The sequence below is a fragment of the Oryx dammah genome, unplaced genomic scaffold, assembly GCF_014754425.2.
Source record: "Oryx dammah isolate SB20612 unplaced genomic scaffold, SCBI_Odam_1.1 HiC_scaffold_27, whole genome shotgun sequence".
Lineage (NCBI taxonomy): Eukaryota > Metazoa > Chordata > Mammalia > Artiodactyla > Bovidae > Oryx > Oryx dammah.
Window position 1 is genome coordinate 9,665,944 of NW_024070211.1, and position 19,207 is coordinate 9,685,150.

At 51.9% G+C, this 19,207-nt stretch overlaps 1 protein-coding gene across 1 annotated transcript in view; it reads left to right on the plus strand.

Moving 5' to 3' along the window:
- The first annotated feature begins 6 nt into the window (after nt 1-6).
- The window catches only part of ZDHHC18 (zinc finger DHHC-type palmitoyltransferase 18), a 30,119-nt gene continuing 10,918 nt past the window's right edge, over nt 7-19,207 (plus strand). Inside the window, exons 1-2 of the mRNA XM_040229710.1 lie at nt 7-127; nt 4,316-4,476. Coding sequence (XP_040085644.1) covers nt 48-127; nt 4,316-4,476 — 241 coding nt within the window. The 5' untranslated portion in view covers nt 7-47. The remainder of the gene's footprint in view (nt 128-4,315; nt 4,477-19,207) is intronic.

The following is a 19,207-nucleotide window of genomic DNA, read 5'->3' on the forward strand; positions in this document are numbered from 1 at the left end:
GGGAGGTGTTCCCGGGCCGCAACCGCTTCTACTGCGGCGGCCGCCTCATGCTGGCCGGCCACGGCGGCGTCTTCGCACTCACGCTGCTGCTCATCCTCACCACCACCGTCCTCTTCTTCGTCTTCGAGTGAGTTCCGCGGCGCCCCCCGACCCTCCCCGTCCCCCCCCCCCTAGGCGCCCCGTCCCCTCCGGTCCCCGTTGCACTCCGCCGCTCACCTCGCCTTCCCCAGGCCTTGATGGACACTCCAGCTCCTCTGGTCGCCTGCCGGGCACCCCGTCTCCTCTTCCACCTCCCCGACTCTCCACCCTTTGCAGCACCTGCCAGGCACCCTCCTTTCCCAGCCCCTCCTTGGCCGGCATCTTCCCTGTGCCTCTCAGAGTCTGCCCTCGAGCCTCTCCGGTCTCCTTGCTTATCCCCCATCTGTCCTTCCTGGTCCCCTCCAACCCTCCCAGACTCAGCATCTCCCCCTTGCCCATGTGGGTCATCATCTAAGCTGGTCCCCTCCGTCCCTGGCAGCCACCTCATCCCTGCCCCTCCCTTAGTACCCCCTCCTTCCCCTGGCACTCTGCCTTTGCCAGCTTCTGGCCAGGAACACCGCCCTCCCCGTGTCTCCCCAGGACGCCCATCCTTTCTGCCTTCTCAGAAGCTGCCCCAGGCCTCTGCAGCTCCTAGCCTAGCCTCTGGACTGTCTCTTGGCACCAGCTTCTTTCTGACCCCTCCAGGCATCTTATCTCTGTATCCCTTCCAGACGACTTCTGAATGTCTTCCTTGGCCTCTGGCTATATACTCTCACATCCAGTTTCCCCAGCCATCTTCCCTATTCCTTCCAGGGTCCCCTGATCATCTCTCTACTCTCAGACCCGATCCCCTCACTTTCCCCTAAGTGGTTCTCACCCTAGATCCTCACCTTTGGGCCTCTCAGACTGCTCCTTTCCCCTTCAGCACCTTCCTCATTTTCTCCAAAGCTTTCTGCTCTTCTCTCTCCTCCTGTGGTCCCCTCAGACATCTCCCAGGCCCCTGCCCCCACCTCCTGACTTCCTGGCTTTCTTTCTCTTCCTAACACTCCAGAGCACCTTCTGGCTGGTTCCATGGCAGGAACAGCTGTAGCGCCTTGTTATTTTTCACGAGTCCGAAGTATTTCTGTGTGACAGGTCATATTTGTCTCCATGGGCGTTTGACCTCTTCATGTCCCCAGTGACCCAGGACTGGCCCACACAGATTCTCCGTTTTAGGGGTGGAGGAAAGGACGTGTGTCCCTTTACCAGGTCACATCTTTGTATCAGAAGTTTTCCACTGAACCCTTGATCTCCAGCTTGAGCCACCTGCTCCCTGATTTCCTTGCATGCACACACACTCGAGCTGCGTGGAGTCCCGCCTCTCCCTCTTCTGCTGCCCATCCTTCTTTGTGGTCTTACTCAGTTACCCAGGTGGTCGGGAACACCATCTCTGCAGCCCGCAGAGCGGGTTCAGATCTCAGCTCCATCAGGCATTAAGTGAGTGACTTCGGGGCGTCACTTTGCTTCTTAGACCCCAGTTTCCATATCTATAAAGTGGGATTTATGACATTACCCACCCTGTCAGGGTGTCACGAGATGACATGAACCTAGGCCTGTAAGCTTTTAGCTGGTAATAGGCGTTTAGAGCTGGCTGATGCTATTACTTGTCATCACCAGAAAACCCTTCCCAAGGGCCAAGGTCAGGCTGCCACAAAGACAGGGGCCCCCAGGTACCCTTTCCAGCTGCCAGGTCCTGTTTCTGCAACCTTGGGCTTCCCCTTGAAGTAAGGTGAGGACTTTCTACAAATTAGCTTCTCCCTTTCAGCTTGCCTTTCTGACTCAGGGTGGATGAAAAAGTTCTGGAATAATGAGCAAGCAGAAGCTCTGGGGAAGCTCCCCCAGTCCCCAGCACGGCCCCTGGGCTGAGTTTCGGATCCACCTCCTTGGGCCGGCCCACGTGGGTCTTTTGAAAGTGCCTTTTCCAGCCTCCCTCGGGCTCTACCAGGCCCTCCCAGCTAGGGCCCTAGCTGAGGCAGGAGGAAGTGGTGCTTGCTCAGGCTGGGCCCTGTGACCCTGTAGTGTGGGATCTGGTCCGTTCAGAAGCAGGACTTCCACTGGGCTGAGGGGATGTCTTCATGGGTGCCAGGCTTGTCCCCAGAGAGGGAGGGGCAGCGAGGACTTCTGGGTTCCAGGAGGGCTGGTAGAGTATCTCCTCTTTGTCTCTGCTTCTCCTCACCTGGGCTGGTGGCGTTGGCAAGAAGGTTCGGGTTTGGGCCCGGAGCTCACTTGGGCCTGGACTGGGGTAGATCTGAGTATCCCGTGGCTCTCTAGATGAGAGCTGGAGCCCTGGTGATGGCTTCCTCCCTGTCCCCGGCTCCTCCCACTGTCCCCGGTGCCCTCCCTCCCAGGCACCGTGTGGCCTCCGTGTGCGCTCCGACCTCAGGGCCTTTGCATGGTTTGGGATATTCTTCCTTTAGAGAGCCACCTGGCTCCCTCCCACACTTTCTCCTGCCCTTCCCTGACCATCCCTATAATAGAGGCAGCTGCACCCCAGCCTCCTGTCACCTCTGCCCTGACTTATTCTCCAAAACACTTACCTCCATCTGACGTACGGTACTTACGCTTTTTGTTAGCTTCTTGCCTCTATGAGAACAGGAATTTATTCTCACTGTTGTACCCACAGTGCCAAGAACAGGGCTTGGTATGTAGTAGGCACTCGATACAGTAACTGTTTTACAGTACAATAGAAAATGCATGTATTTGTGGTTTTTTTTTAATTTTTATTTTTACTTTATTTACATGTATTTGTTGAATGAGGTGGACACAGTGTTTGCTGGGAGCCTGGCCGGCTGACTTGGGATCTGCCCGTGGGCTTTGGGGTCCTCCCTCAGTAAAACCAGGTGGCCAGGACTTGCTGTCTCTGAGGGCTCTGCGAGTCTCAGACTTTAGGTCTTCTCCGTCTCCCAAGAAGTCTAGTTGTACATGAACTTTTTTGAGCTGTCACGTGGGTGACACGGAGGGCCCAGCTCTGTTTGAGGCTCAGGCCCGGGACCACTGATGTGTCGGAGCAGCGCGTGACCCCCTGGGAGCCCTTGGTTTTGGCAGTCTCTGCTCCTCAAGGGAAGGGCCTCTCTGGAGGCCAGACCCTCCAACAGCAGAGGCTCCAGAAACTGTGTGCAGATAACCCACAGGTTTGTTCCTGCTGCTTCGTCGGCTCCTGGAACCTGGGCTGACTCAGGCCTCCCAGCGGCCAGTCATCCCCAGATAGTAGTTTCCCACCCGCCAGGGGCCACTCTGGCTCTGGGAGGGAAGGCCACGCAGGACGGTGGTTGATAGTATGGGTGGGCCTCAGCATTAGACCCGTGCGCAGGCTGCGGGGGCTCACCGGGGCCAGGGGGCCTGATGGAACCGAGCGGGGATGCCGGTCTCTGGGTGACAGTGGCGGTGGCTGGACCAGGCTCTTCCCTCAGCCCCGCTCTACCTGGCGGGCCCGACTCATTCAGGTTCTGGCTCAGGCTCTCTCTCCTCCAGCCAGTCTTTCCTAACTGTCCCGCTGCTTCTCTCTTCCCCGTTATACAGGCAACGCCCTGTGTGGCAATTCTTTGTTTACGTATCTGTTTTCCCCACTAGACTACGCCTCATTGAAGAAGCAGGGGGACTCTTGTCTTCCTCACAAGCGGTCATTATCCCTGCTGCTTGTTAAAGTAGTGCCTTTAAGACTAGAATTATTGTGTTATAACTCTTTGTGACCCCGTGGACTGTAGCCCACCAGGCTCCTCAGTCCATGGGATTTCCCAGGCAAGAACACTGGAGTGGGTTGCCATTTCCTTCTCCAGGGGATCTTCCCGACCCAGGAATTGAACTCCCATCTCCTGCATTGCAGGTGGATTCTTTACCACCTGAGCCTCAGTAAACACGTGGAGTGACCGAATAAATGAGTGAACATCATCATGGATGAGTCATCTCAAGTGACAGTCCAGTTCATTGGTGGCGGCTGCCTGAAGTTCTGTGTGTAGAAGGATTCGGAGGTTGCAGCCAAGTGCAGGGGTTGAGTGCCAGGACCTATTGGTCATGTCTGCCAGGTGCTCAGGGAGAAAGTGCAAGGATCAATTAGTGATGTCTGCTCTAGGCACGGAAGGGCAGGGCAGAAGGACATAAAGGCGTGTGGCCGCACTCACCCAGGGGCTGTACCTCTGCATCCGTTCAGGACTATATGGTGGTGTTTGCTGGGATGATAGCACCTGCCTGGAGCTGCAACCCTGTGCCCCAGGCAGCCGCTGGGGTATCTGCTCACGTCTCTCTCCCTCTCTTTTTCCAGCTGTCCTTTTTTGGCCCGCCACCTGACCCTCGCCATCCCCATCATTGCTGCCATCCTGTTTTTCTTCGTCATGAGCTGCCTGCTGCAGACAAGTTTCACCGACCCCGGAATCCTGCCCCGGGCCACGGTCTGTGAGGCAGCTGCCCTGGAGAAACAGATTGGTGAGGCTCCTGCTCCAGCTGTGGCTGTGTCTGCAAACTGCGCCTTCCTTGATTTGAGAGGAGGCCTGATTTTCTCTTCCCACAGTGTGCTAGGCACTGGGGGTCCAGGGGCAAGCAGGGCCAGCTGGAGCTGATGCTAGAGTGCAAGCAGCAGAGGATAAGCAAGTGAGCGGATAACCAAGAAATACCTGCATGGGAGGGCTGGTGTTGACAGCCAGACAGTCCTGAGTACTTACAGGAGGCCGGGGCTCTGTGTTCACCTCTTTATATGCATGATCTTATTTAATCCCGCTGTAATCCCATGAGACAGGTACTGTTGTTATTCTCCTTTTACTGATTGATTACCTTGGGTCTTTTGGAAGTTAAGTAAATGGTCACAAGTCACACAGGAAGTGGAAGAGCCTGAATAGGACCCTAGGCACTCTAACCAGAACCCCTGCTCTTAAAAACTCATACACACTTATTCATTCAGTCATCAAACATTTACTGAGCCCCTACTACGTGCCAGGCACCTTTTCTAGATACAGTAGCAAACAAATCCAATGATAATCCCTGTCTTCTTGGAGCTGACATTCCAGTGGTAGGAGAAAGACAGCTAACAAATATCTAGGCTGCGATGCAGAGAAGAAGGGAGCTCGGGGAGGCAGGGTGAGAGCTGGGGGAGGGTGTACAATTATAAACAGAGGGGCGGAAGGCCTTGTGAAGGAGCTGATATCTGAGCAGACACAAGGACCTGCAGAGATGAGGGGCTGAGCCGCCGCCGCTGTCTGGGGAGAGCTCGCTGGGGTGGGGAGTGGGTTGGTCTAGATGAGATGGTCAGGCTGGCCCTTGGGAGGAGGTGGCACTTGAGCAGTCACGTGTGGCCTGGACACAGTAAAAGCAAAAGCTGGGAGCAGTGAGCAGACTGGTGTGTTTGAGGGACGGCAGGAAGGCCAGCATGGCCACAGAGGACCTGTGCCGCCAGCACCCAGGTGGCCCTTGGCCTCCCAGAGCTGCTGCACAGGTTGCCCCCCCAGGTGGCCGGGCATCGCTGCAGCCAGGGCCTTAATCTCAGCCTGCTCCACCCTGGCTCCTTCCTGCTGAGCAGTGACGTGGATGGTTGCACACCTCGGGGGTTTCCGGTCCGTGGTTGGCTCCTTCCCCTAACAGGGTGACTCTCAGACAGACTTTTGAATAAACGCCCAGCTGCCTCTGAAGAGCCCTGACAACCCTGAGAAGGGCAGAGCCCTGCGGCATCTGTCCTGGAAGTCGGTCCACTGATGCTCTGGAGCGGCCCAGGGGGGCATGCTCGCCCATGCCTATCTGTTCTTTGTCTCCTTCCACTGCCCTGGCCTGTCCTCAGCCACACCCTCGGTTGCCTTTTTCCTCGGCCTGCATCCAGCTTCCTTCCTTCCTTCTTGCACCCCTGGGCTGCTTGCCACTCAGCCTCCCGGTGTCCACCATTCCAGTGTCCCAGGTCTGACCCGGCAGCTGGTCACAGGCAGCCCTGTTTCTCCTCCCTCCAGGTTGGGGCTAATGAGGCCGGATTAATGTCTGACTCAGCCTGGGCTGCAGAGGCCTGGCTGCCTGGCACCCTCCCGCCTCCCTGTGAGCTGTTTGGGTCGTACTGACCCGAATAATCCCCAGGTTCGGGGAGAGCCTGACTGTGCTGAGCGAGTCCCATCCTTTATTCCCGTAGATCCTCACAGCTATGAGGCTGGCTGTGCCGCTGTGGAAACTGAGGCAGGGGGTCCCACGGCCCTGGAGCCTCAGCTCCCAAACCCTGTGTTTTTTCTCCTCTGGGATCGCGGCCGGGACACGTCCTGGCCTTCCACGGCCACATGCTGTTTCTTCTTAGGGCTCAGTTCAAGTGTCTGGGAACCCTGTGTGACCCCAGTGGGGCCGTACCTTTGTAGTAGCTTCCCAGAGCACCTCGTCCTTCCAGCTTGGCCCTGGGTCGTTACAGAATCGTCAGGCAGGCCCAGCAGTCTTTCCTGGGTGGTGAGTGTGTTGTCCACTTTGTCTGCACGTGGGGGCTGAAGGCACCAGCCTCTGTGAGGCCCTCCTTGCTTCCTTCAGTGACCGGTGGAAAGATGGTTGGAATGTCTCCCAATTAGATGTCATCGGTTTGGCCATTCATGTGTCAGTTCTGTATGCTGACTCCTGACTGCTGGGAGAGGAGGCACGGAGGTGGGGGTGGGGAGTGGGGGTGTGAATCTGATGTGAATCCTCCCTCTGGGGGTCTCCAGGCTCGCTCAGTCCCCGGGGGAAGCCCCATCTGGCCCCCACAGGTGAGATCGGGCTTTGGAAGACGATAGAAGGAACCAGGGGTGTCTTCTGCTGAGAGGTTTCAGGGAGGCTTCCTGGAGAGGTGCCCTGAGCCAAACCCTGCAGTGTGAGTGGGCTTCAAGAACAGGAAGGTGTGTGAGGGGAGCCCCCTGTGTCAATGGGGCCCGAGGAGAGGACAGTGGGATAAAGGGGCCAGTGTGGATGCTGAGCAGGCGGTGTTAGCTGGACACGAGTGCTTCGGATAATTTGGAACAGGGGTGGAGACAGTCTTGTGGACCCCTGAGTGTCAGGGTTGGAAACATCCCTTTGAGAACAGTTACCTAGCCTGGAAGGTAGCATCTTTGGGGCCTTTGAATTCTGAACTTGAGCTGGAAGCTTCTCCTCAAGGTGAAACATATTTTCTTATAAAGGACTAACATCACTGAGCCTTTTTCAGTTCAGTTCAGTTCAGTTCAGTCGCTCAGTCGTGTCCGACTCTTTGCGACCCCATAAATCGCAGCATGCCAGGCCTCCCTGTCCATCACCAACTCCCGGAGTTCACTCAGACTCACGTCCATCGAGTCCGTGATGCCATCCAGCCATCTCATCCTCGGTCGTCCCCTTCTCCTCCTGCCCCCAATCCCTCCCAGCATCAGAGTCTTTTCCAATGAGTCAGCTCTTCGCATGAGGTGGCCAAAGTACTGGAGCTTCAGCTTGAGCATCATTCCTTCCAAAGAAATCACAGGGTTGATCTCCTTCAGAATGGATTGGTTGGATCTCCTTGCAGTCCAAGGGACTCTCAAGACCCTTCTCCAACACCACAGTTCAAAAGCATCAATTCTTCGGCTCTCAGCCTTCTTCACAGTCCAACTCTCACATCCATACATGACCACAGGAAAAACCATAGCCTTGACTAGACGGACTTTAGTCGGCAAAATAATGTCTCTGCTTTTGAATATACTATCTAGGTTGGTCATAACTTTTCTTCCAAGGAGTAAATGTCTTTTAATTTCATGACTGCAGTCACCATCTGCAGTGATTTTGGAGCCCCCCAAAAAAAGTCTGACACTGTTTCTACTGTTTCCCCATCTATTTCCCATGAAGTGATGGGACCAGATGCCATGATCTTCGTTTTCTGAATGTTGAGCTTTAAGCCAACTTTCTAAAAAGCCTCTTGATGAAAGTGAAAGAGGCTTTTTAGTTCCTCTTCACTTTCTGCCATAAGGGTGGTGTCATCTGCATATCTGAGGTTATTGATATTTCTCCTGGCAATCTTGATTCCAGCTTGTGTTTCTTCCAGTCCAGCGTTTCTCGTGATGTACTCTGCATAGAAGTTAAATAAGCAGGGTGACAATATACAGCCTTGACGTACTCCTTTTCCTATTTGGAACCAGTCTGTTGTTCCATGTCCAGTTCTAACTGTTGCTTCCTGACCTGCATACAGACTTCTCAAGAGGCAGATTAGGTGGTCTGGTATTCCCATCTCTTTCAGAATTTTCCACAGTTTATTGTGATCCATACAGTCAAAGGCTTTGGCATAGTCAATAAAGCAGAAATAGATGTTTTTCTGGAACTCTCTTGTCTTTTCCATGATCCAGCGGATGTTGGCAATTTGATCTCTGGTTCCTCTGCCTTTTCTAAAACCAGCTTGAACATCAGGGAGTTCATGGTTCACGTATTGCTGAAGCCTGGCTTGGAGAATTTTGAGCATTACTTTACTAGCATGTGAGATGAGTGCAATTGTGCGGTAGTTTGAGCATTCTTTGGCATTACCTTTGGAATTGGAATGAAAACTGACCTTTTCCAGTCCTGTGGCCACTGCTGAGTTTTCCAAATTTGCTGGCATATTGAGTTGCAGCACTTTCACAGCATCATCTTCCAGGATTTGAAACAGCTCCACTGGAATTCCATCACCTCCACTAGCTTTGTCGTAGTGATGCTTTCTAAGGCCCACTTGACTTCACATTCCAAGATGTCTGGCTCTAGATTAGTGATCACATCATCATGATTATCTTGGTCTTGAAGATCTTTTTTGTACAGTTCTTCCATGTATTCTTGCCACCTCTTCTTAATATCTTCTGCTTCTGTTAGGTCCATACCATTTCTGTCCTTTATCAGCCCATCTTTGCATGAAATGTTCCCTTGGTATCTCTAATTTTCTTGAAGAGATCTCTAGTCTTTCCCATTCTGTTGTTTTCCTCTATTTCTTTGCACTGATCGCTGAAGAAGGCTTTCTTGTCTCTTCTTGCTATTCTTTGGAACTCTCCATTCAGATGCTTATATCTTTCCTTTTCTCCTTTGCTTTTCGCCTCTCTTCTTTTCACAGCTATTTGTAAGGCCTCCTCAGACAGCCATTTTGCTTTTTTGCATTTCTTTTCCATGGGGATGGTCTTGATCCCTGTCTCGTGTACAATGTCATTCCATAGTTCATCAGGCACTCTATCTATCAGATCTAGGCCCTTAAATCTATTTCTCTCTTCCACTGTATAATCATAAGGGATTTGATTTAGGTCATACCTGAATGGTCTAGCGGTTTTCCCTACTTTCTTCAATTTAAGTCTGAATTTGGCAATAAAGAGCTCATGATCTGAGCCACAGTCAGCACCTGGTCTTGTTTTTGTTGACTGTATAGAGCTTTTCCATCTTTGGCTGCAGATAATATAATCAATCTGATTTTGGTGTTGACCATCTGGTGATGTCCATGTGTAGAGTCTTCTCTTGTGTTGTTGGAAGAGGGTGTTTGCTATGACCAGTGCGTTTTCTTGGCAGAACTCTATTAGTCTTTGCCCTGCTTTTTACAAAATGTTTATTTACTTTTTATCGATTGAGGATTGCCTTGCAACATGGGTTTGATTTCTGTCATATATCAACATGCATTAACCACCGGTGAACCTGTGTCCCCTCCCTCTGGAGTCTCCCTCCCTCCTCTCTAGGTTATTACAGAGCCCAGTTTGAGCTCCCTGAGTCATACGGCAAATTCCCACTAGCTGTCTCTATAGCGGTGGTCGTGGAGAAGACGGTGGCCACAGCAGCACCCAGAGCTGTGGAGAGACCAGCAGGTCGTGGCCCACGCTGTCCCTGAGCTTTTTGAGAAGGATGGGGGCTGACTCTGAGGCAGGTGATGTTGTTTATATAAACATGAGCTGGTCACTGGGGGCCTGCACCAATGTAGACAGTGTGACCCTCTTGCTTTGGCCCCATAGACAGCAATTCCAGCCCCACAGGATCTGGTTCGAGGGCTCCCACCCCCTAAGGAACCTCTGGGGTGGGGTGGCCAGCACCTCACAGTTTGCCCAGGATGGTCCCTGTTTTAGCGGTAGACGTCTGGTGAAACCCCAGAGGCTCAGGCCGACAGGGCTGGTGGGACACCCTGGTCTGAGCCCCTGAGTTGACAGCTGGTGAGACCAGCATCTGGACCACCTGCAGGCTCTGGGCAGCTGGAGAAGGGGTAGGAGGCGGCAGCATTGCCCCTGAAAGCCCCTGGTGTGATGGGAGGTCATGGAAACACCCGAATCTGGGTGGCAGACACTCCCCTAGTCACGGTTACAGCTCACACGACAGAAACAAGCCGTCTCTCTCTCCGCCGCCACACGGCAGGTCACAAACCACATCCTGTCTGTCTCCAGGATGTCTCCCGTGGGGGTACTTCTGAAGCCCACTGCCCTGGGGAAGACAGCTCATTGTCCACCCCGCTGGTCAGTGCTCCACCGGCCGCTCTCCCTTCGGTCACAGTCTTCTCTCCGAGATCCACATTAGACCCGGCCCCCTGCCCCCAGCTCAGAACGTGGGCCGCCCCCAGTGCTCTCAGCCCCATTTCCTGAAGATCGGCCATTGACGTACAACCTGAGTGGTTTTTGTCCTTTCAGCATCTCACCTTGGTACCCTCCTTTCTTTAGAGTTTTCCTGTAAATGGCTTGTTTTAAATGTATTTTTCCATGGGAAAATGTGTATCACCCCTGTTAGCAGAAGCCACTTGCTCCAAATAGAAGATTATCATAAGGACAAAAGTGTAACAGTGTGTCAGAATCCTTGGTGGTTACAGTTGCCTGTGGAAAGCAGTTACTTTGAGGCCTGTGAGCTGAGACCTTGCCCTGGTGGAGTCAAGGCCTGAAAGAGAATTGAAACTGGGAGTGCCTTTTCTCATCATGCGGTTCGGTGCTGCTTACTGTCATGACCTGGAGACACCGTCTCCCACCTTCCTGAAAGTGCGCCCCCTGAGGCACACTGGCCTTCAGAATCAAGGTGGGCTCTGGGCCACAGTTCCCTCCTCACCTCCTTCCACTCCCCGCTCCCCGGCCACACTGCGCTCTCTGGCCTAGGCTCTTGGGGTCCCCTCTGCTGCCGTGTTTTGCCCCTAACCATATGAGCCTGAGGTCTCACTCTTTCCCAGGTTCCCATCCTGTGCACCTTCCTCATCCCTTCTTGCTCTCTTTTCTTTTCAGTGTTTATTTTTAAATTTATTTGTGGATTTGCGCCAGGTCTAGGTTGCGGAACGCAGAATCTCTGTTGCCCCTATTGGGATCTTTTCACTGAGGCTTACGAGCTCGTAGTTGCAACATGGGGGATCTTAGTTCCCCACCCAGGGATCGAACCTGCATCCCCTGCATTGATTGCCTGGTGGATTCTCAGCCACTGGACCACCAGGGAAGTCCCTCTCATTGTTTTCTTGAATGCTGCCTCTTGCCCCCTGCCCCACGTATTCCACTCCGTCTTCTCCTGGTGTTGAGTACAGACACTGGTAACAGCGTTGATTGGCCATCCCGGGGTCTCACCTTTCCATCTCTCCCTGGCATCATCACGTGACAAGGTCGATACTGCCGTCACCCAGCGAGGAGGCTGAGGCTCAGGGAGGCTGAGCAACTTCCTCCAAATCACAGGCTAAAGAGGGGCCAGGCCAGGTTTCACAATAAGGTCACACTGGTCCCAGAGTCACCGTACTTGACTCAGTGCCTCCTGTGCTGACTCTGTAATTATCCACAGCTCCTTCTCACTCTGCCCCACAGGCCAAGCTCTTCCTGTATCCCCAGGCCTGCCAGGAAGCCTGCCTGTGGCAGGAGCTCCATAAACCTCTAGCAGGAACAGAGCTGTTCAGGCAGATTGCAACGACCTCGGTGCCCACAGCCTGGCTGCCCTGGCTGACGTCAAACCTGGGAGCTGGGCACCCACAGCTGTTTCCGCCACAGCTGGGGCAATGGGAGGGCAGCATCGGGTCCTAGCAGGGCGAGTAGAGGTGCTAGGTCTCCCCTCCTAACACCTCCTCAGTAGCTCATGGCCAGCCCCAGGGGCCTCCCTGCCAGCCACGGGGTTTTGGTTCAGCCCCAGCCATTCAGGTTCACTCTGCAGAGCTGGGGCTGTGTGTCTGTGGGGCTGAGGTTGGGGTGAAGAGACCTAGAGCAGACCCCCTGGTCAAGAGAAAGGTGTAAGATATCCATTTCCTTCTCCTAGTCATTTAGCGAGAAGGAGCCTCCCACTCATTACCACGTCCAGGGAGGGGGCTTTAGTTTCCCACCCGGGGGTGCCTTTTTTACTTCTTGGGGCAGAGCCTGCACCAGACAGAGCCCTGGAGGAGATCTTAGATTCCCGCAGGGCAGGGACAGCCTCTCTCATTACTGCTTCTTCATTCATTTCTGCAACAACTGTTTTCTGCACTGAGTAACAAAGCAACCACATTTGGCTCACCTCTGTGTACTTAGCCCTACTTCCTTAGCCTTGTACGGTAGCTTGACATCACAGATGCTTGTGTCTGGAAGAAGGGACAGATGAATGCCCTGGAGGACAAGGGTTCTAATTTCAGCCCCACCTCGTACTGTTGGAATGAAGTGGATAAAACTCGGGCACACGTCCCAGCCCAGGGTGTTTGGGTGCAAGTGAAACAGGGAATGTCCACTCGCTTTGAAAGTGGTTTTCCTCTGCTGAAAGTGAAGAGGCTTGAGCTTCGTGGTTGGTGTGGTTAGAGGCCTTGGCTCTGGGCACTGACAAGTTACCACTGGTGATGGGTGCCAGGAGGAGTAGTGTTGAGGAAGATCCTGAGGCCAACTCCGGGGCAGTTATTGGTCAGCACTGTCTGGCCTGAGAAAAAGCAAACAGTTGCTTGTCTTCCCCTACCCCACATGGGGCTCAGCTGTGTAGCAGCATGCCCACAAGGCCTCCTTTGCCCCGTCTAGGACCCTGCAGTTGGTGACCTTACTCAGCATCTGGGTGGCACCCTTGTACCAGTGTGGCCCTTTTTCCTCTTCTCCACCTTCAGCTCCCAGCAGCCTGAAGACGCTGGGTACACAGAGCCTCACTTCCTCTTTCTCAGAGTTCTAGGGAGGAGGAGGCCTGGCTGCTGGAGGCCAGAGCATACAGGCAGGAGTTCTCTTCCTGCCCTGGGGAGAGGTGTGGGCACCCATCTGCCCTGGGAGGGCCTCTGGGAATCCAGTGAGGGGTCCAGTAACTTTTCTCTTGGTCCCTGAAGAGGATCTGTGGCTGTTCTTCACTCACAGCTGGGTTGTGTTGTCAAGTGTCTTCATAAATCAGTTGTTTGGAATATAGTGTTCCATAGAAACAACACCAGCAATAGTAATGGCTAATATTTATTAGGCTCTTGCCAGCTGCTTGACACTTTGCTAAACCCACTTGATGAATTCTTGCCTGATCTCCTAACAGCGCTAGGAGGTGGATTCGATTGCGGCCCATTTTCTTTTGCAGCAGATGAGGGCACAGAGAGGTTAAGCGACTTGACACACATCACACAGCGAGTAAGCGTCTGGGCCAAGATTCGTATCCACATGCCTGTCTAGCTCCAAAGCCTGTATCCAAGTCTGGGAGACACCAGTTGGGAGGGGCAGGTGCTGGGACCTAGGGCCTGAGGAACAGGATTATGGTTGAGTTTGCAGCAGCATCAACAGCTTTGGGAGGAGCTGGGGAGTTCTATACCCTACGTGTCCCAGCCTGAGCTGTTTGTCAGGACTGAGGCTCCTGTGAACCCAGTGCTGTGCTCAGGGCTGCCCTCCCAGCCTCTCACTCAGTCCTCACCATGGCCCTGTGAGAGTGAGACAGTCTTGTCTCCATTTTATGGATGAGGAAACTGAGGCTCAGAGACTTGAAGGGACTTCCTAAAGTAGCAAGTGACTAGCAAAACCAAGGTTCAAACCCAACGTTTCAGACTCCAGGTCCTGTGCCTTGCTTGTTATTATTGTTCAGTTGCTCAGTCGTGTCTGACTCTTTGCGATCCCATGGACTGCAGCACGCCAGGCTTCCCTGTCCATCATCTCCCGGAGTTTGCTCAGACTCATGTCCATTGAGTCAGTGATGCCATCCAACCATCTCATCCTCTCCCTGTCCTCTTCTTTTGCCTTCAGTCTTTCCCAGCATCAGGGTCTTTTCCAAATAAGTCCGCTCTTCCCATCAGGTGGCCAAAGTTTTGGAGCTTCAGCTTCAGCATCAGTCCTTCCAATATTCAAGAGTTGATTTTCTTTAGGATTGACTGGTTGGATCTCCTTGCAGTCCACGGACTCTCAGGAGTCTTCTCCAACACCACAGTTTAAAAGCATCAGTTCTTCGGCGCTCAGCTTTCTTTATGGTCCAGCTCTCACATCCATAGATGACCACTGGAAAAACCATAGCTTTGACTGACTATATGGACTTTGTTGGCAAAGTAATATCTCTGCTTTTTAATACACTGTCTAGGTTTGTCATAGCTTTTCTTCCAAGGACCAAGTGTCTTTTAATTTCATGGCTACAGTCACTGTCCACAGTGATTTTGGAGCCCAAGAAAATAGTCTGTCACTGTTTCCATTGTTTCCCCATCTATTTGCCATGAAGTGATGGGACCGGATGCCATGATCTTCGTTTTTTGAATATTGAGTTTTAAACCAGCTTTTTCATTCTCCTCTTTCACTTTCATCAAGAGGCTCTTCAGTTCCTCCTTGCTTTCTGCCATGAGGGTAGTGTCATCTGCTATCTGAGATAATTGATATTTCTCCTGGCAATCTTGATTCCAGCTTGTGCTTCATCCAGCCCAGCATTTCACATGATGTACTCTGCATATAAGTTAAATAAACAGGGTGACAATATACAGCCTTGACGCAATCCATTCCCAATTTTGAACCAGTCTGTTGTTCCATGTCTAGCTGTCGCTTCTTGACCAGCACACAGATTTCTCAGGAGGTAGGTAAGGTGGTCTGGTATTCCCATCTCTTTAAGAATTTTCCAGTTTGTTTGACTGTCATCCACACAGTCAAAAGCTTTAGTGTAGTCAATGAAGCAGAAGTAGGTATTTTTCTGAAATTCTCTTGCTTCTTCTGTGATCCAACGGATGTTGGCCATTTGATCTCTGGTTCCTCTGCCTTTTCTAAATCCGGCTTGTACATCTGGAAGTTCTCAGTTCACATACTGTTGAAGCCTAGCCTGGAAGATTTTGTTCATGACCTTGCTAGCATGTGAAAAGAGTGCTGTTGTGTGGCAGGTGGAACATTCTTGCTGCCCCTCATGAAAACAGCTAGTTGTAAGTACTCACCAGGAAGAATCTGCCTGTAATGCAGGAGACGCAGGTTTGATCCCTGGGTCGGGACGATCCCCTGGAGGAGGAAATGGCAACCCACTCCAATATTCTTGCCTGGGAAATCCCATGGACAGAGGAGCCTGGCGGGCTACAGTCCATGGGGTCGCAGAGGGTCTGAGCACACACATACGGACTCACTGAGCGCCAGTTCCTTGACCTGTACTGTTTCTGATCCTTTCCACTCTTCAAGGTGGTCACCATTATTTGTCTGCTTTGACAGGTACAGGTTCACAGAGATTAAGCAGCTTCCCAGAGGGCACCAGCTCCTACGTGGGAGGGTCAGGGCGTAAGCTCCAGGCCTGCCTGTGTCTCTCCCCCTTGCCTGCTGCCTCACAGGTCCTAGGCCCCAGGGCTGCCTGTTGGTCCCGCTGTCTCTGCTCTCAAGCGACGTGGTGTCCAGCTGGGGAGACAGCGTACACACCCAGCAGCCCTGTCACAACTCAGCATGGAGTCGAGAGCATGTTCTGTGCTGTATGTGAGGCTCCTGTGGTCAGAGAGGCTGCTGCTGAGGCCCGGTGAGTCCTGGCGAGCAGAGAGAAGGGCGGCCCGGCTGGGGCATGGAGGGCAGGAAGCCAGAGCAGAGTGGCAGGAGCAAAGCTGGATTGGAGATTGAACCCAGCTGTGGAGGGCCCTGATATCAGGATGAGAAGTTTACCTTTATCCTGTTTTTTTTTTAGGGGAGGCCAGTGAGCGTTTTCTGAGCTGGGACGTGGCTTGAAAGGGGTTCTTTAGGGGAATGTGGTGGTGTGTGCAGGGCAGGTTAAAAGGCAGCAGGATGGGGAGCCGCAGTCTTTCGGGGCTGCTGTTCGGTAATACGGCCTGGGCTGGGATGGGGGGTGGGAGTGGAGAGGAATGGGTGATGAAGAAAGAACTTGACCAGACCTAGTGACTGGCCAGGCCCGGATGAAGGAGAAGGAAGGGTCTGCCCGGGGAACTCCAGACGGGGTTCCCCTGGCTCAGTCACTCACTGGCTGTGGGACCTCAGATGAATCCCGTAACCTCTCTGGGCCTCTTTTCTCATCTGTAAGCTGAAGGAGTGGGAGCAGCAGCATCGGGTGTCTGCTGGGGGCCATGTTACATGCTCTTCAAGGTGCCTTTCAGCCCTTGGATTGCGCCATCAGGAGAAATAAGGAACCAGGCAGGGAAGAATAACACTCATGGTGGCAATTGCAAATTTACAAAAAGACCTCAAGCCCAAGCTTTGGGAACTTGGATTCACATCGTGATTCTGTCACTGTGTGGCCTTAGGCAATTCACTAGCCTCACCGGGGAAAGGCTCCTAAATGGTAACCTGGAGATTAAGATGATAACTTCCCCTCCTGAGATGTTGAAGAGGAGAATATATGCAAAGCGCTTAGCACACAATAGCACTCAGTGACCTGTTCTCATTCCCTTCTTTCTCTCCGTAGTTCTCTGAGCTAATAATAACGTGCACACATTTTTTTTTTCAATTCATTTTTATTTGGCTGGATGGGGTCTTAGTTGCAGTATGTGTGACCTTTGTTCTATCATGCGAGATCTTTCATTGTGGTGCACGGACTCTCTGGTTGGTGGCGTGCAGGCTCAGCAGTTGTGGCGCGCAGGCTCCATTGCTCTGTGGCATTTGGGATCTGGTTCCCCGACCAGGGATGCACCTGTGTCCCTTGCAGGGTGGACTCTTAACCCCTGGACCAGCAAGGATGTCCCCCAGTGTGTACTTCTTAAGCATCTGCTTTGTGCTTCTTCACGTGCATTAACTCATTTAATCCTCACAATAGCCCTATGGGGTAAGTACCCTTACTCCCTTTCAGTGATCAAGGAAACAGAGGCAGAGAGGTTAAATGATCCGCCTTGTCACACATCTCGCAAATGGCATCATCAGAAGAAACCCAGCTAGTAAGAGGTGCAGCTAGAATTCATGTCTCATCCTCCCTGTTATTCCCATTTTACAGATGAGAAAACTGAGAAAAATTCATTTGACTGCAGCCTCACACACAGCCTGTGGCAAAGCTGAGTTTCAGAGTATGTCTGTTTGCCTCAAACCCCCTGCCTTGGCCATACTGCCATTACTAAGGAAGAGATGCTTAGTTCCACTTTAAACACGCCACAGTTGAGGTGGTGGTGAGACAGCCTAGCAAAAGTCTTTGGTAGCTAAGAATGTGAGACACGAATGTGGTTCATTGATACATGCCAAGTCCCTAGAATAGTGCCTGGCACATGGTAGGCACTCAGTAAGTAGTCACTGGGAGCAAGTGTCCAAAGTAGAGATATTATCAGGGAGTCAGTCCCGTGGAAGTGATGGCTGGAAGCAGAGCCAAGGGCTGGGGATCCCAGGAGCCCCTGGGACTCAGAATTCCAGCTGGGGAGGAGCCGCTGCTCTGGGGAACACTGGTCCTCCTGGCCTGGGGCACCAAGAGGCTCCCTGAGTAGCTCTGTGGGTTTTGATCTAGGTTCAGCACCCTGTTCTGCCAGCAGACCCACCATGTGACTTTGGACAAGTTACTTTCTGTTTTCTTTTCCTTTTTCTTAGGCATTTACTGAAGTATAACGGGCTTGCCGAAAGTGTACAACTCATAAGTGTTCTGTTTGTTGAGGGTTCACAATTGGAACACACACATGTAATTAGCACCCCCAGACCAAGAAACAGTGGTGGAGCCCCCTTTGTTCCCCTTTCCAATCTCTGTCACCCTTCCCCCCGCAAGGATATCCATGATCCTGGCTTTTAACACCATAGATTACTTTTAGCTGTTTGTGAACATTTTGTGCACTTACGCATTTGTGAGATCCATTCATATTGTTGTGTATAATTAAGGATCATTCATTCTCACTGCTGTATAGAATTCCGTTGTATGAATATACTACAGTTTTTTTCTCCATTCCACTATTGATGGGAGTTTGGGTCGTTCCAGATTTTGGCTATTTTGAGAATCGTTGCTAAGAACAGTCTTGTACTTGGCTTTGGTGCACGTCAACTCATGTGCGTTTCTGCTGGGAAAACACCTCTGAGTGGGACTGCTGGGCTGCACATGCTGAGCTTTAGTAGTTAGTGCAGAACTGTTGTCTAAAGTGGTCAGATGAGATTTTAAGTTGCTGTACATTTTTGCCAACACTTGATATATATATATTTTTTTTTCATGTTCGCTGTTCTGGTGCATATGTACTGGTAGCATATTGTGGTTTTAATTTGCATTTCTCTGATGACTAATGAGTATGAGCATTTTTTCTTGGGTCTATTAGCCATTTGAACAGCTTCTTTTATGAAATGCCTGTTTGAATCTTTTGTCCGCGTTCAGATTCAGCTGTCTGATTTTTTTCTTACTGACTCATAGGGCTTCTTTATAGACTCTGGATACACATCCTTTGTCCTTTGTCAGATAAACATACTCCACATATCTTCTACTACTCTGAAGGTCACATTTTCATTCTCAATAATCTCTTTAGATGGACAGAAGTTCTTAATTGTGGTAAAATGCTGTTTATCAAATTGTTCTTTTATGATCAGTTCCTTTGTGTCTTATTTAAGAAGTCTTTGTCTACTCCAGAGTCATGAAGCTGTTCTGTTTTTCTTTTTCTTTTTTTTAATCCAAAACGTTTTGTATTGAGTACCGTAGTCCATCTAGAATTGAGTTTGTATTAAGTGGGAGGCAGGGTTACAGTAATGTGTGTGCTCAGTTGTGTCCAGCTCTTTGTGACCCTGTGGACTGTAGCCTGCTAGGCTCCTCTGCCTGTGGAATCTTCCAGGCAAGAATACCGGAGTGGGTAGCCATTCCCTTCTTCAGGGGATCTTCCTGATCCAGGGATCCAAACTGCGTCTCCCACATTGCAGGCAGATTCTTTACTACTGCACCTCCTGGGAAGCCCTTCTAACAGTCACATTTCCGCGCACCCCCCCTCCCCCGCATTTGTGTATCCAGTGGGTCCAGCATGGTTTTATCAGGAAGAGACCATCTTCCTCCTTGG